Source organism: Miniopterus schreibersii, assembly GCF_964146895.1.
Source record: "Miniopterus schreibersii genome assembly, chromosome: 5".
Classification (NCBI taxonomy): domain Eukaryota; kingdom Metazoa; phylum Chordata; class Mammalia; order Chiroptera; family Miniopteridae; genus Miniopterus; species Miniopterus schreibersii.
Genome location: NC_138106.1, coordinates 77,502,859 through 77,519,428, shown reverse-complemented (window position 1 = coordinate 77,519,428; position 16,570 = coordinate 77,502,859). Strand labels below are relative to the sequence as shown.

Here is a 16,570-nt window from a genome sequence, read left to right as displayed (position 1 = left end):
AAAAACACCAAGCATTTATTCTACGATTAGGTATTTCACAATGAATTTTACTCACCAGAAGTGGAACCACCCCCATCCTTATACCACACTTATTTTTTGACTTTTCTTAAAAAAGCTCTTTGCAAGTTTTGGGGAACAAACTATGTGTGAAGTGAGTATAATATGTGTACAATGATTTCAATCCATAAATACAATATCTTGCATTGTTGTGGGGGTTTACAGAGTCCATGTCACATACATCAATGCACTAAATCATGACAATAGCTCCATGAGGTAGGTATTATTAAATTTACCGGTGAAGTACCTGAGACCTAGAGGTTAAGTAAAATGTCCAAGGAAACATAGCTTGTGACAAAACTGGGACTCAAACCCAGGCCCTCTGATACACATAATTTTTATGCATGTCACATATTATAAATAAAGACAGGGACTAACTAATATATATTCAGCTCACTGAGGGAAACAGAAAAATCAGGTCATTAGACATGTCCCACCAATTTTTTCCCTTGAAATAAATTGGAAATTGATTTTTTGACTGATGGACCTCTTCATCTCTAAGTAGATGCTGGTGATTACTTCATTCTTGTAAAATTATATTTCAGATTACCTCCCCCTTTTTTGCAAAAATTTCCTAGATTTTCAAATTGTGATCAATACAAAATTTAGCAATGTCTACGTCATAGGAAAAAAATGTTCACTAGATTCTATTGCTCTTGGCACTTCCAAGACATGATGCCCACCTCAACCACCCAAAGTTCAATACTTGATATGCTGACTTTAATAAACAATAATGTGCAGCCTGGTATGTGATGGCTGTCACACTGTTAAAATGTCACATGGATTTGTAACCAGTAAGCAGATAGTTACTGATAAATATTTTGGATTTATATAATTTACTTGTTGACAGAACATAAGGGGCCCAAACTTTGCAAATCAGATTTATTGTAGTTAAATCCTATTTCAGAAATAGGTTGACTGAAATTCAGATACACATACATAAATATTTTAGCACATCCTTAACATTAAAACCTTCCTCTCTGATCAAATGACTATATTTTAGGTTTCCATTCATCTTCCATCTTTAATTTCAGTGGAGAAAATGAGCACTTTTCTGTCCTAGTAATAAAAAAAAAACCCTGGTTGTTCATAAAACAGAATGCATACTGCTCTGATAATACAGTAGTGAAATGTTAAGACAGCACATCTTGTGATTAAATGGAATAAATTTGATCACACAATGAAAAAAAAGATATCAACACAAGAAAGAATGATGTATTTGAGAACATTTTTAATAAATAATGTGACAAAATTACTTTTCTGATTATTGGATTCTCAGTATGCAAAATTATGGCTAAAAATAAGAGGCTTCTTACATGAACATAATGAAAACATTAATCACATGGATTGTTCCCTTCGTACTGCACACCCTTTCTATGTAACTTCCAAATTATCTAAGTGAACACATTTAGTTTTTGGTGAACACCAGCTTTTTTTTGTGGTTCAGTTTTGTTTGGCTATGTTTTTCAGTGGGTCAGGCCTGATACCTGCGTAGGAATAAATGTAAATTTTTTTCTTCAAATAGCACCAATTATAAAGTCAATGAAATTTATATAATGACAAAAAAGGATCATAAAAGTCTACAGTCAGAGGGCATCATTTGGCAATTCAAAGCACACAATGCCTCTATTTGAGATTATAAGGAAATCTTGTAAGTTTCAACATTGGCCATAACAAACTTAAACCTTTTTTTCTTTAAGTCCAGGAAAAGTAAGAACCATTGGATTTATGGCCCACAATAAAGCACGCACATTACTTCACCATCTGTCATCATTCAAATATTCCAAATACAAACATAGAGCATTAACAAAACAGGTTAAAAACGCTTCTCAACATTTTTTCAATAAGACAAAAAAGGTTAATAGTTACAATGGTTTACAAATAAAGTTTAGTGATTGTGCTTTTAAAACCAAAAAAAAAAAAAAAAAGTTTAAAAAACAGTGCATTACAAAAACAAAAATCAAACATCCTTAAGTGGCACTTCTGAAAGTTGAACTGACACTACCAGAAGAAACTTAGGCCAGTTAAGATAGGGATGTCCTATTCAATTGGTCATTAAAAACATCCATTTGTTTGTAATATGCATTTATAATCGCTTTTTGATTGAAAAATAGAATACGGTTTTTGCTAGGCTTACTTATGACAATGACTAGACAACCAGAGATCCAACTGGCTTCCCCCTACTTCTCGAAAAGAACATTTCCAATAAGAATATACTTCAGTGATCGAAATGAAGACAAAGTAAAGTACCACCAGGGTTTGCAAAGAGTATATATTTACAATGTTTCTACCCCATTCAAATTGATTGTGGTTGTTCTGCATTTTCTCCCAGCAAAGGGTGGTTTTATGAAAGACTGATTTGAAAATCATGTTAAAATGAAGTATGTTTTAATTTGCATTAGCAGTTGGTTATAGAAAGATTATATCTTCAGAGCCCTTGGCATGAGGTTGATTAATCAAGTTTGTATCTTTGATCAATCTTTTGCTATAAATTGGCTTGGTACAGAAGCAGTGCAACGCCATATCTCAGGGGCAAAACGCAACAGAACTATTCTGTTCTCTTCTGTTGGCTGACGACCAAAGCAAGAATTCAAATGCTTCCCTGGCTGGAAGTAGGTGTGATGGTTTGTTCCAACAGGGAGGGGGACAGGGAGGTTCCTCATAGGGATAGGCATTAAACAACAACAATAAAACCCCAATAAAATTTTTAAAAACGGTATTCCAATAAGAGGAATAAAAACGACAATTTGCACACTCTGATTGCACTGAACATCTTATCTGGCGTCATGTGTCAGCAGACATGAGGCATCTTGAGCGATCGTTTTCACATTAGGTCTCACAGGCCTCTCTGGTGGTCTTCAGCTTTCAGTTTCCTGAAAGAGATAAGTTATTTTTAAATTTGAAAATAAATCTTAAGAGTATTATATTTATATTTATGTATATGCTTTTATTCTTATAGTTGGTGTTTCCACCTCCTTTCACTGGCAGACATTGGGAAGCGCTCACGGCAGCCAACTCGTTTGTGCACTTCAGTTGGTTTGAAGCAAACCCAGCAATTCCCTACCAAGCCCCAGACTGTGCTCTGCTCCACGCAGCATCTCTGCTGAGGGATGTGGCGCCGAAGGAGGCGCAGCAGCAGGCCGAGCTCTCTACTCCCCACGCCAGCTCAGCACGCTAGCTCCGCTTGTATTGGTTTTAAACACTGCAGTTACCTAGACTCATCCGACAGAAGGGCTCTTCTACTTAAAAAAACCCCAAAACTCAAAATAAAAACAACAACAGAACACTTGAAAAACAACTTCGATAACAGTATTTGCAGGAAGAAAGTCTTCTTATTCCAAATCTCAAAATCTAAATACATTGTGCATGACAAAAAATTTAATCAGACATAATTACTTACAATTTTTCATCTTCTGTCATTAAGGGTTACAGTTTAACACTCATTTAACAATCTGCTTGTGATGAAATATACAGCTGAGTCCTGAACAACACGGTATGGGCTGTGTGGGCCCACTTATACACAGGATTTTTTTCAATAAATATTGTACATGTATTTTCTCTTCCTTATGATTTTCTTAATAATATTTCATTTTCTCTAGCTTAATTTATTCCAAAAGTATAGTACATTATACATATGACATACAAAATATGTGTAATAGACTGTCTATGATATTGGTAAGGCTTCCAGTCAACAGTAGGCTATTAGTAGTGAAATTTGGGGAAGTCAAAGATTATACAGCAATTTTTGACTGCATGGGGTGGGGGTCGGAGCCCCTAATTGCCGTGTTGCTCAATGGTCAACTATATCTGTAAAAAAAATAAATTAGTCCTCAACTTGCTTTCTTTATGAAACAGAGAAAACATAATCTTAAAAACAGAAGGTGATGTTAAGTATTATATGATTTACTGCCAACTCTATCTGGTATCAGTATCTATAGATTCCAATAAAGAAGTGTATCTTTGACCCAAGAAATGTTCTCCTCTACCTGGAAAGGTCAGTGTCAAGGATCAGGTTCCCATTTTCAGAGGACTGAAGGAGAACGACAGTTGGCCAAATCAGCCAGAATCACCCCAGTGACCATTACAGTGGTAAAAAACACAGGCAGAATACCCTTCCCCACTTCATACAACTGTCACCTTACTGGGTTTTTATTACCTACTGCAATACTGTGAATTATAACTATTTAGATCAACATTTGCTATTTCCTAACAACACGTTTTGCCATGTAAATTTCTTATCTGACCTATAGATGAATGTGAACCCTAGATCTAAAAGGAAACTTATTGTCATTTAAAACTTTGGAACACATTTCAAGAAAATAATTTTTCTTTTTTTCAGAATTACAGTTTCTGGCATCACTGACATTAGGGTTTGCGATAAAACAATAACATTTCTGTAGACTGATGGTTGTTCTTAACTTTAAGGTCGATAAAATAACTACTCTAATGTTGGGAAATGAAAAAACGTTACAGATACCTCTAATTCTTCATTATTATCTTCTCCTCTTTCATATCCTCCAAGAACTTGCATTTCTGCAATGTTTCTTCGGCCTACATTTGCTTGTTCTCTTTGTCTGCTTCCTGATCCCCTCGATGACATTGAGCTTGAAGAACTAGGATCTCTGGGATTATTGGATGTCGGAAAAGTAGGTCTACAGTAAGGTAGAATATCCTCTGTGTAACGAAATATAACAAGTGCATGTGAACACTGCCGCACATTTTCATTCTATGTCACTCATGTCCATAATTCTGAACGGGGAAGCATCAGTTTTAGAGAAAAGAATGAAAACACTTTATAACAATAATGAATAAGGCAGAACCAGCTTTTGAAAATAAAAATAACAAACCTTGTTTTCCTAGCAGTGGTTGGGATTCCACTCATAAGCTCTTGCCCACCTCAAACTCACTTGGCACCTACATCTTTAAAAGAAGTAAACCAAACCTGGAGGCAAACTTGGTTTCCAGTTCTACCCTTCATCCTGTGATCTCAGATTATTTTAGGCTTTAGTTTTCACTTTTCTAAAATAGTCTCTATACCCAGAGGAGCTTTTAGTGATGATGGGAATACATAAAAGATAGTGAAATCCCTGTGTAAACTCTGAAGAATTACTATGGGCATTGATGGAAATGAAGCCCAGTCTCCTCAAACTACCAAAACAGAGTCAAGCTCAGCTTCGTTTGCCAGGCACCAAGATATGCAGCTCCATTTCAACATCACATTCACATGGTGGAATCCGGAACAGCAGAAGCCTCCCATTGTTGCCAGCTTCCAACAACAAGCCACTCCAGTTGACTGCCGTCTCCTGAACCTGCGCCTCCATACGCCTTTAAATGTGGTGCTGGTTCTGTTGATGTGCCCTGCAAGCACTCACTTGCTCCAAAGCCCGTCCACTCTACCCTTTGTACATCAAACACATAAAAAACCAACTCTTCTGCACATAGTTTTGTTTTCCTCCCCCAAGTACTTCCTGTGTGGGCCACACTGAATGAAATCTGGATTCCCCCGAAGTGCTCTCCAGGGAAAGGGCCAAGGCTTGTGTCTAGCTCACTAACACCAGCTCTACCTCACTGCGCAAAAACTTTCTCTTTGGGTGAAGGCCAAGCCATGTGCTTAAGGAGCCTGCTTAGTCCTCTGTAATGGCAGCTGTCTCCTTCCATTCTCTTCATCACAACCCTCACCCCCAATACAGACTTCTGACTGGTCGAGGACCACAGTCCATGAGGGCCACTTCTGCACCTTAGCTTCATAGCCCTTGGTCACCCGTAACTCACCTTCTGTCCCTGTTCAGCAGCTTTTCTCTCTATTGACTTTAGTTTTTCACAAACTACAGTATGATAAAATCTTTCTCTTGCTAAAAACTTTCCCCTTCAGCTTGTGCCCTATATAAATCAGTGCCTCTTTTTCTCCTCACTGCTCAAAAAAACTTCTTGAAAAGTAGCTTGAACTCTACTGTTGATGCAACTTCCTTTCACTCTGTACTGCAGGGAAATCTACCTTTGCCCACATTATTACAATGAAACAGAAAATTCACTGTTGACTTTGATCCCGCTAACCATGCTTCAGTCCTATCTCTGCTCTCCTCATTGTCCTTAACCTGGAAGCCACTATCAATTTAAACATTACTACTCTTTAGCTTAGGGTCCTCCTTCCTTCCTGGCCAGGCTTCTGTGGGTTCTTCTTATGCAGTGCCGCTTATATATTGATGCCCTTCAGGATTCTACTTTTAGCTCAGCATTTGTTCATATATATATATTCCCACTCACTTTGGATGATTTCATCCATTCTCATAGACTGTAACCTCTTCAAGAATATAACTGTCATGAGAGTGGGTATTTTTCTCTGATTTTTGTACTAAAATACTCCCAGCTTAACATATAATAAGAGGTCATCAATAAATAGTTATGAGTGAAGAAATGAGTGGCTTTAATTACTATTTATCTTGATGAATTATTAATTTATATTTCCAGCTCTTGAACTATGCCCTGAATTTTAGCCTACAGCCAGCTCAATTGAACATTTCCTTTTCAGCGTTTCTCAGATTCAACATGTCCGACATTAATTTCATCATGCTCACTCCCCTGGGATTTATTTTCCCTCTGTATTCCCAAATGTAGCTAATAACATCACTAATAATTAAGATACCAAAACCAAAAAGCTGGAATTATTTTAGACTTTTCCCTTCCTTCCAAGACATAAATGCACCTTTCCACACATTCGAATGTACAACAGGCGAGGTTGACTTTTAACCCTAAAAGGTGTCATAAATTTTTCCTCTCACCGATCCCTGCTCCCAAAGTGTGCATTATATTCCCTACTACTCCTGTATGGGAGTTGTAAATACCTCCTAACAGGTCTCTGCCTCTGGAGTTATTCCCCTCTAAACCATCTTCACTCAGCCACTATCCTCTTACAAGAATTACAGGATCTCTATGACTTAAGCTTACATTTATCTCAAGAGCTTCACCTTTACTATCTAGTGGTACTGAATTTCTTATAGTCTCCTCAGTGTATCTCAAAGCTTTTCTTTCTTTCTTTTTTTAATCCTTGCCTGAGGATATGCTTTTATTGATTTGAAAGAGAGAGAGAGAAACATTGATGTGAGAGAGAAACATCAATTGGTTGCTTCCCATATGTGCCCCAACCTGGATCAAACCTGCAACCTAGGTATGTGCCCTGACCAGGAATCAAATCCACAACCTTTTGGTGCACAGGATGACACTCCAACCAACTGAGCCACCCAGCCAGGGCTGTACCTCAAAGCTTTTCATGCTGACTTTCTCTGCCAGAACACTCTGTCCACTCTTCTCACCCAAGCTAAATTCCATGCATCCTGTACGCTCAGGTGTGTCATTTCTACCAGGAAAGATCACAAAGTCTTTCTTTCCATTTCCCATGAGACTGGGATAACTGTCTGTTCTTTGGACTATCAAGTATCATGATGCCATGAACATTATACCAATTATGAATCCATCTGTGTATCTATGATTACCTGTCCCCCTCTCTGACTATAAGCTCTCTAAGGTCAAGATTCATGCTTATACATAAAACTAGTATGATGTTTAGTAACACAGTTCATGTTGATATAGGTAAAAATAAATTGAACCAACTGAGTAAATGTTCCCAAAAAGGTCAGACATTCCAGTCTAGAAGACCACTCTCTTTAATTAGAAGCAGTCATTTGTTACACACGTAAATCAGGGTGCCTCTTTCATTATAAATAATGTAAATTGTATAAGAGGGTGAAAATTAAAGCAATGCATAGAAATGATAATTTAATGACACATAAAGGTCTATTATTCAAATAAGACTTTGGGAAAGCAAGACGTATAAAACAATAGCTGGTTAGTGCATATCAGTGCTTTCCACAGAATAGGGCTCCTTATTTCGAGATTGATGGTTCCAGTCTTAGTTCTTTCATTAGAAATATTTTTATAACACAAAGGACAACTTATTGAATTTGTAAAGATTGATAAAAATAACTTGGTCTCTTTGTTCTAATTCTGCATAGACCAAGCTCTTTCTGGGTTTATACAATTATTTCCTGAAGAAACCCAACTACTGGGGAGGGAGCTTTTTGTGAGCAGCAAATTGGTCCATACTTTCAGGAAAGATGCAAACCTAATAATTTACAGCATGAGCTTTACTTATGAATCACCACTTGGAGTATAGTCACCATGAGTCAAAAACTCAGATCATCTTTGGCTTAACTGATAAAAATAAGGTAAGTGTTTTAAACTTTATATTGTGATGATGTCACCAAGTACTCTGTGATCATATAGCAGAGACATCTGTCGGAAATGCACAGCTTCACTCATCACTTCACTGCCGAGTCTGTGCCTGGGTTAAGAGTTCAGGTTTCTGTCCCAGAACAAAGTGAAACTGTCCTCCATATGGAAAGGAAGTTGCTAATGACCAGGTGCCCATAAAAAACAGAACAACAGATTGATGTCTGATTTTACCAAAATATATCTATTAAAATAGAGTCGTAAAGTGCCCTTACAGCCTTCTAAGATTCATTCCCCTATCACTTTTTCCTGACTCCTTCATCAATAACCTTCTTTTTCTTGTATCTCTTCCTCTAAAATGGTTATTTCCCTTTAGTCTGTACCCATCTCCTTCCAACTCCACATCCACTGACTTCATATTTGTAGCTTGAAACCAGCCATTTTGGGAGTAATTACACAACAGAAGCAAGCAAATGGCTACAAATTAGGGTTTTGCTCCTAGAGAATTGATTGCTAAACATTATCCAGTATATCACTGCTGATAATGTGGCCTTTGTAACTCATACAATGTTCACCCTGTGTTGATAGTACTAAAATCCACTCTCAATTTGCAACTTTTCTCCTAATCTTTAAACTTAGTTCTCTAAATTCTTACTGGTTTTGTTTTTTGTTTTTTTCATATCTGTGTTCTTGTCAGCATCTGAATCTATTCAAAACTGAAGTGATATTCCCCAACACATCTATGATTTTCCTTGTTTTGTCTACACTGGTTAATACAATTATGTTCCAGTAGTCTTACAGGGCCATCTAATTAAAATCTGAATAAGTTTTTTTTCCAGTTTCCATTATTTCATTTTACTTTTCTACACTCAATTAGTCACCAGTCCTATTGGGCCTATCTCTGAAATACCTATGTTGGCTGTTCTCTCATCTTTTTAAAAAAATATGTTTTTATTGATTTTTAGAGAGAGAAACATCGATGTAAGAGAGAAAAATCAATCTGTTGTCTTCTGCATGCACCCCTATCAGGGATTCAGCCTTCAACCTGGGAATGTGCTCTGACCCCAAACTGAACCGGTAACTTTTCAGTGCATGGAACGACAGTCAACCAACTGAGCCACACCAGCCAGGGCTGTCTCTTGCTCTTTACTGCACAACTGATTTAATTCAGTCCTTTCAAATTTTATACCTAGATTGTCTTGCAATTTTCTGATACCTTCATTTACCTGATTCCAGTCTCTTCCTTAAATATAGGGTATTGCCAGTTGTTTTTCTAAAATACAAATTTAATTATGTCATTCTTGCTCAAAATTATTTTCTGGCTCACCACTGCCTACAGCATAAATCCCAAATTCTTTAGAATTGAATTCCTGGCTTCCCAATCTGGCCCAGCCACCTTTCTAGTTTTATCTTTTGCCATGTGTTCCTGGCCCCAAATATCCTATTCTCTAGCCAAACTGGAAATGAGTATTCACCATTCAGTTTCACACTTCCATATTTTTTCTACCTATTTCCTTTACCTGCTAGTTCCTTCTTCCCATTTAATCTACTGAAATCATGTTTTGTTTTGTTTTTTGAAATACAACTTAAGTGGCATCTCTCCAAGGAAGTCTTGTTTAATAATACCCTGTATTAGAATGAATTGTAAAAAAAGTATTTAGGTACTTGCCTCTCTCTTCCATTAGAGAGCAAATTTCTAAATCTTACTACTTCGCATATGGCCCTAGAGAACCTAACAGCATACCTTGCGAATATGTGTTCAATCTATATTTACTTGCTGCTTGAATAAATCAGTACCTTGGATGAGATGAGTCTTTGCTGGTGGAAGGTCTCGTTTCGCCACCTTGATTCCCCGTCCTTTTCCATCATTTTGCTGTTCCTGTGCTTCTCTGGCTTCACCGGGATTTGCTCGAATATCAGCAACTTGTCTTCCATCCAACACTTCTCTCCCCTTGTAATTGCCGCCTTTTCTGTCTGATGATCTGTCTGTTCTTGCTTCTATACAAGGGAGTTTGGGCACCATTACAGGTCGCACCTCCAGCTGTGCCTTGGATTGGACAGTGGGCGACTTTATAGCAGGTGGTGGCACAGGAGGAGGTGGAAGATCTAAAAAGAAATATTGAAAATACTGTAAACGCCTGTCATTTATAAAATCAGCAAATACTAGAAATATCACTGGAATCACATTCGTCTGGGACCAGAACACTTGAAGTCAACCAAGAAATAAGAAGACCAATCTTAATATACTCGTTACTAGCACAGAAATATTGAATCACAGAGCTGGGACTTATAGATTATCTAGTCTTAGGATAGCTAATATGGGCATAAGTGCTGTAATCCCCCCACCTCCCAACCACAACAGCTCTTCCTAATTGATTTCAGCACTACGTTGCTGATAGCAGATACATACCCTTACTCCTTCAGGCAACCACTTCAAATTGATTGAGCTTGGCACTTGAGTTGAGACCTATTTGCTATCTCTAATCTAGTCTAAATCCCTCCTCACTTTGTAAACAGGGAAACTCAACCACATAGACCTTAGTTATTTTCCCATCTCAAAGCTAGATGTGACCAGAACCAGGACTAACACCCTTAGATTCTTAATGTCTGGCTCAGTATTCTTTATACTGTTGCATTCTATCACATGCTTATAATCTACTACTCATTGATGGGAATCTCTCCACTTTGTTTATGCAACCATAGGTTTTAAATCAAATAATCAGTGGTATAAATATAGGTTAACTTTATCATCTATCTACCTACCTATCATCTATCTATCATCTATCTATAGTTATAGCGATATATTAACATTTTATATATGTAATAGATCATTATGTATAATTCAATTTCTTGTATTATGAAAACAAAGATAATTATAAAATTAGGCATAAAATTTGATATCTAGAAACTTTATTTTAAGTGGTGCTATCTTTTAAAATGACTTTGATGTACACTCTAGGGAGAAAAAATATGTATCCTTATGATAGTTGGTGAGTTAGCAGAAGAACATGAATAGATTCTGGTTTTAGGTTGTTCTGCCTGTTGTATGGAGGATGGATTTTGAATCCAGGAGGCCAAGGGGTTGTTGTAATAGTTCATAAAAATAATGGCAGGGGATAGAACTCTATTAGTGGCTGTTCAGATGGAGAATAGATGTATTTAAGAGAGATTAAGGAAGAAAAATCAGTATTATTTAATGATCAACAGAATACAGTAGGGGAGGGAAAGGAAAGAACCTAAGGTGACTTTTAGGATTTCTGTCATAGTTGACTAGGTGGATGAGAGAACCACCAGTGAAGATAAGAATGCAGGCATGAGGAAGGGATGTTTTACGAAGAAACACGCTAAGTGCAATCTTAGAAAAGTGAGTAAGAGAAACCTTTCAAGTTTACAGAGATGTCCAACAGGTTGTTGTACACAGAATCTGAATTTCAAGAAAGGCCGAAACCAGAAATTCAGAGATTTGGGAATTATTAGCATAGTTATGTTCTTGTTTTAGTCATGACTTTAGAAATGGTAATGTTTTAACATTTAGAGATTAATGTCTATATGATAGAATCAACTAAGAACATTTGTGAAACACCTATTAAGTGTTCAGTATTATAAAATTAACCTTAAGATTTTAAACAAACAAACAAAAATACATTTTTACATAGTAACACATTTAAAAGTCTGTAAGGTCTTAAAAGTATCACCCCTCTGACCTCCCCACCTCCATTTCAAACCCTCAATATTGATTATGCAGATATAATCAGTTTGAATAGTTTTCTATAGATCATTCCAGAAATTATTTATTCACATAAAGCAGGGCTGCCAAATCAAATAACACTAGGGAGTGCCAGTCGCGCCTGCAACTATGCAAAATGGCCATATGTGGGATTATATACCTATAGTGGCTGTGTGCCCACTGATCAAAAGCAGCAAACTCAAATACACAGCCTCCCTTTCTTTTAGCATCGATAGAACTGCACTTCTTTTGCCTGACTGTAGTTGTATGCATTCCCCTATATGTACATATGGCTGTACCTCTTTTTTTTGAAAAGTTCATATAATGCTCTGTTTTATGAATATCTCATTATTTATTTAGTCAGCCCCTACAGAGAAATATTTAAGTTGTTTCTGGATATTTTAGTATTATTGACAGTGATCTACTGACTATCATTTACATATACCAGCATGAGAAGCTCTTGAATATTAAAATTGTGTATTGAAAATTCTTAATATAATAGCAAATTAAGGGTTCCAGGAAGCTTCAGTTTTAGCCTAGTGTTTCTCACTCATATCATTTAAAAATAAATTAATCCTTTTTTTATCCCATAGGTAGGTTTAAATTTTTTTCAAACTTAATTTTCTCTTGACATTATGTTCGAAAGCTAAAACATTCAAATTCATTGTATTGGTCTTTGAAAGCATAAAACTTACAGTACCATCTTATTACCTGCTGTTTTACTCAGGATTCCATTATTAAAAGTGGTCAAACTTTTACTTGCATTTTTCTGTTGTTAGTTTTCATGGCTCACCATGTTCTATTTTCATATAAAATCTCCTCAACCCTCTATCTAAAATAGTGGCCAAAGTACACCCAGCAGCATAATTTCCCCCATATTCTACAAAATCAAAAGATGTTAGTCTTATATATTGCCATTGTCTCCAGTGTCTGACTTTCCTCCTTTATTAACTAAAAAAATAATTGTCTTAAAAAGTATAGTTAAAAAAAGTCCTATCACCCTGGCTAGGTGCCTTAGTTGGTTGAGTGTTGTCCTGTGCACTGAAAGGTTGCTGGTTCAATTCCCAGTAAGGGCACATATCCAGGTTGTGTGTTGAATCCCTGGTTGGGGTCCATAGGAGGGGAAACTAGTCAATGTTTTTTTCTTACAACAATGTTCCTTCCTCCCTCCCTCCCCTTCTCTCTCTTCCTTCCTCTAAAAACAGTAAAAATATATTTTTTTAAATGTTCAATCAGGAAAGTGTCCCCCATCTGATACTTGTTTATTAAAAATAACCAAAGAGAATGCTAGAAGACAGGTTACCTTACTTAAAGCCAAGAAACCCAAGGAATTCTGAAGTTCAGACTGAGACTGAGACTCGCAATGAGAGAGGAAGGTCTAATTCTGAGCATATCTGGAAGCACATGGATGAGTGACTACCGTCTCATTTCTGTACTATCTACTTTCTATAAACTTAAACTGGATTGCAAATACAGATTGTCAGGAAACTGACGACTGCCAGTATCATCAAATAAAAAATGTCTGGGCTTAAGAGATTTCAAAAGTGATGATTACTACTGTTATAATATAATACAAAATCTTGGTAATATATGACTCGAGACAAAACCTATTACAGGATCTTCTATATAGGTGTATCTATTAAAAAAAGTAGAAGAGAACCAGAGAACTCAATGGTATTTTTATATATATATATATCTTTATTGATTTCAGAGAGAGGAAGGGAGAGGGAGAGAGAGAGTAGAAACATCAATGATGAGAGAGTCATTGATCGACTGGGGATCGAGCCCGTAACCCAGGCATGTGCCCTGACCGGGAATTAAACAGAGATCTCCTGGATCCTCCTAGGTCGATGCTCAACTGCTGAACCATGCCCGGCCAGGCCTCAGTGGTAATTTTTAAAGTTCTAACTTCCTGTATATAATTACTACTATATCTAATTGATAATTATAGGAAAATGCTGGTAATTTTTATTTCTTATTTAGATAACCCAAAAAATTATTTTTAGGTATTATAAAATAATTATTGAGTCAGATCAGGGATTATCATAGTATAAACAAATCTGTATTTGACTTAGTGATAAGTAGTACTTTCATCCAATTCATACCACTAATAGCTCAAACTGGATTTAACAAATAGATTGTGAATTTGTCATATATATATATATATATATATATATATATATATATAAAGATGTAAACCCTATTTTTTATACAAGAGTCTGCTAATGCATATAAAGTAGTATGGAGGAGCCTGCACATGCAGACAATTCCTCTGCATTAACTCGTGCTATGGAGACCCAGCACTCTATTTACTTAACTGCCTAAAGTCCCAAGGCCTTGCAATTAATGATAACTCAAGTCAAAATAACATCATTCCAAAGAGGGTGGTGAATTTATAATTTATGAAAAGTAGGGCAATAGAAATAATGTAGATTTGGTTTTTAAATCAAGTATGCAAATGCATCGGAAAGGGTTGAAAAGAGGGGGTGGGAAGAGTCTATTAGAAGGTCCTAGAAATGCACTTACATTTAGTTTTAACTCAATAAGATGCTGCCTGATAAATATTCATATATTTTCATCCTATCCTTCATCTGGGTTAAACTCGTAAGTGGCAAATATGAAATAAATAGTTAGATTCTGCCTGTCACTGTGACTATAGCATGGAGCACTGGGCTTTGCATTGCATGCTCCCTGGTGTTGTAAGGCCTAGTATATACCTATAGACCACAGTATGGTCATAGTGTCACCAACCAGGGGCTGGAGCATTGTAATGGGCTGAACTGTGTCTCCTCAAAATCCATACATTGAAGTCCTACCCCCGTACCTCAGAATAAAAGTGTATTTGGATTTAGGGTCTTTAAAGAGGTAATGAGGTATAAAATGAGATCCTTAGGTAGGCTCTAATCCACTCTGACTTGTTTCCTTATAAGAAGAGATTAGAATACATACATATATCAAGGAAAGAAAATGTAAAGACACAGGGAGAAGACTGTCATCTATAAGCGAAGGAAAGAGACCTCAGAAGAAACCAACCCTGCCAACACCTTGATCGTGGACATTGGCCTCCAGAACTGTGAGGATATCAATTTCTGTATGGAAGCCACCTGGTTTATGGCACTAAGAGCTAACTGGCAAGAATCATTACAAATTACTCTTCATCAGTCCAAACATAGCCACTCTTTAGCCTTATACAGTTGACAAAAATTCAGCAAAGAAAACATAATTTAAATAGAAGTTTCAAAGTAAAGATCTGTTACAAACTCAAGACTGATATATCATATTCTGAAAATAGTTCACATAAAAAGTCTCTTGACAGTAATCAAACTCATCCATCATAGTTAATATATTCTAAATATTAAAAAGCAAAAATTAAAAAAATACCTTCCATGTTTTACTAATACATTTAATTCACATTTTAACAACTGGTAGTAGCTCTTTAAATTCTTCCCCCCTCCCCTCTCTCTTTTTGATAATTGTACAAGTTGTGTCTGTCACTGAGTTTCTTCATGAAATGGTCTGTGAATATTTCTTCAAAAAATGCAGTGTAGTAATTTGAGAAAGTAATTTCAGAGAAAATTACTTTTGTTTCAATGTCATACCACTGTTATCAAGAGTACGTGCATTTCTTTTATTTGATGCATTAAGGAGTATATTCATTTGCATAATTTTAGTCAATCAATATGCATTATACAATATGTATAAGATAACACATAGCTTTGCTATTTTTTTGTCTTTACCAAATTAGAAAGCATCCAGAATTAAATTCAAGACTTGTTAAGACAGTAAACATAACTAAAAATAATTGGTCATCGAAATGCTGAAAGAAAGTGAAAGCTAAAATTTAAAAAAATTGCTTTAGTCATATCTCCCTTTTGTCTATTTTTGTGACTCTGAAAAAATAAATATTGACTTCTACATTATAGTATATACTATGATAATTCTGCATAATTACTTTTAAAATAAACTAGAGCCCGGCCAGGTGTGGTTCAGTGGTTGAGCGTAGATCTAGGATACAGGCAATCAGGGTTCGATTCCCGGTCAGGGCACATGCCTGGGTTGTGGGCTAGATCAACGACTCTCTCATCATTGATGTTTCTATCTCACTCTCTCTCCCTCTCCTTTCCTCTCTCTGAAATCAGTGAAGATATATTTTAAAAATAAAATAAAATAAACTAGAAATCCAAAAATATTTCAAATTAACTTTTTGGCTTTACGAATATTTCAATATATTTCTTTGTTATTTCTGAAATAGACTTGAAAAAAACTTGGTGCTTCATCATTCAGTTTAATCGTTATTATTCCGCGATTAGTTAGAATTTACTTTTACTTATTAAACACCCTGAAACAAGGACTGCAGAACGTGGGACAATAAATATAGATCAGAATCTTCAAGCACAATGCCATTTATAACTGTGATGCTATGCCCTTTAAGTTGGCATGTTTACATTATTTAAAGCATTTTTAAAACGCATCACTCAATGCCAGAAGCCTCTCCAAACAAGTATGAATACGGGCAGAAAGAGCTACACAAAACTCTAGGCCAGACTTCCTCCCTTATGT

The 16,570-nt window shown here is 36.2% G+C and overlaps 1 protein-coding gene across 1 annotated transcript in view; it reads right to left on the bottom strand.

Annotated features, from left to right (window-relative positions):
• Positions 1-1,268: 1,268 nt before the first annotated feature.
• The window catches only part of ROBO1 (roundabout guidance receptor 1), a 1,016,983-nt gene continuing 1,001,681 nt past the window's right edge, over positions 1,269-16,570 (bottom strand). The window contains exons 29-31 of the mRNA XM_081137820.1: positions 10,081-10,389; positions 4,535-4,731; positions 1,269-2,930 (exon numbers count right to left, since the gene is read on the bottom strand). Coding sequence (XP_080993946.1) covers positions 2,916-2,930; positions 4,535-4,731; positions 10,081-10,389 — 521 coding nt within the window. The 3' untranslated portion in view covers positions 1,269-2,915. The remainder of the gene's footprint in view (positions 2,931-4,534; positions 4,732-10,080; positions 10,390-16,570) is intronic.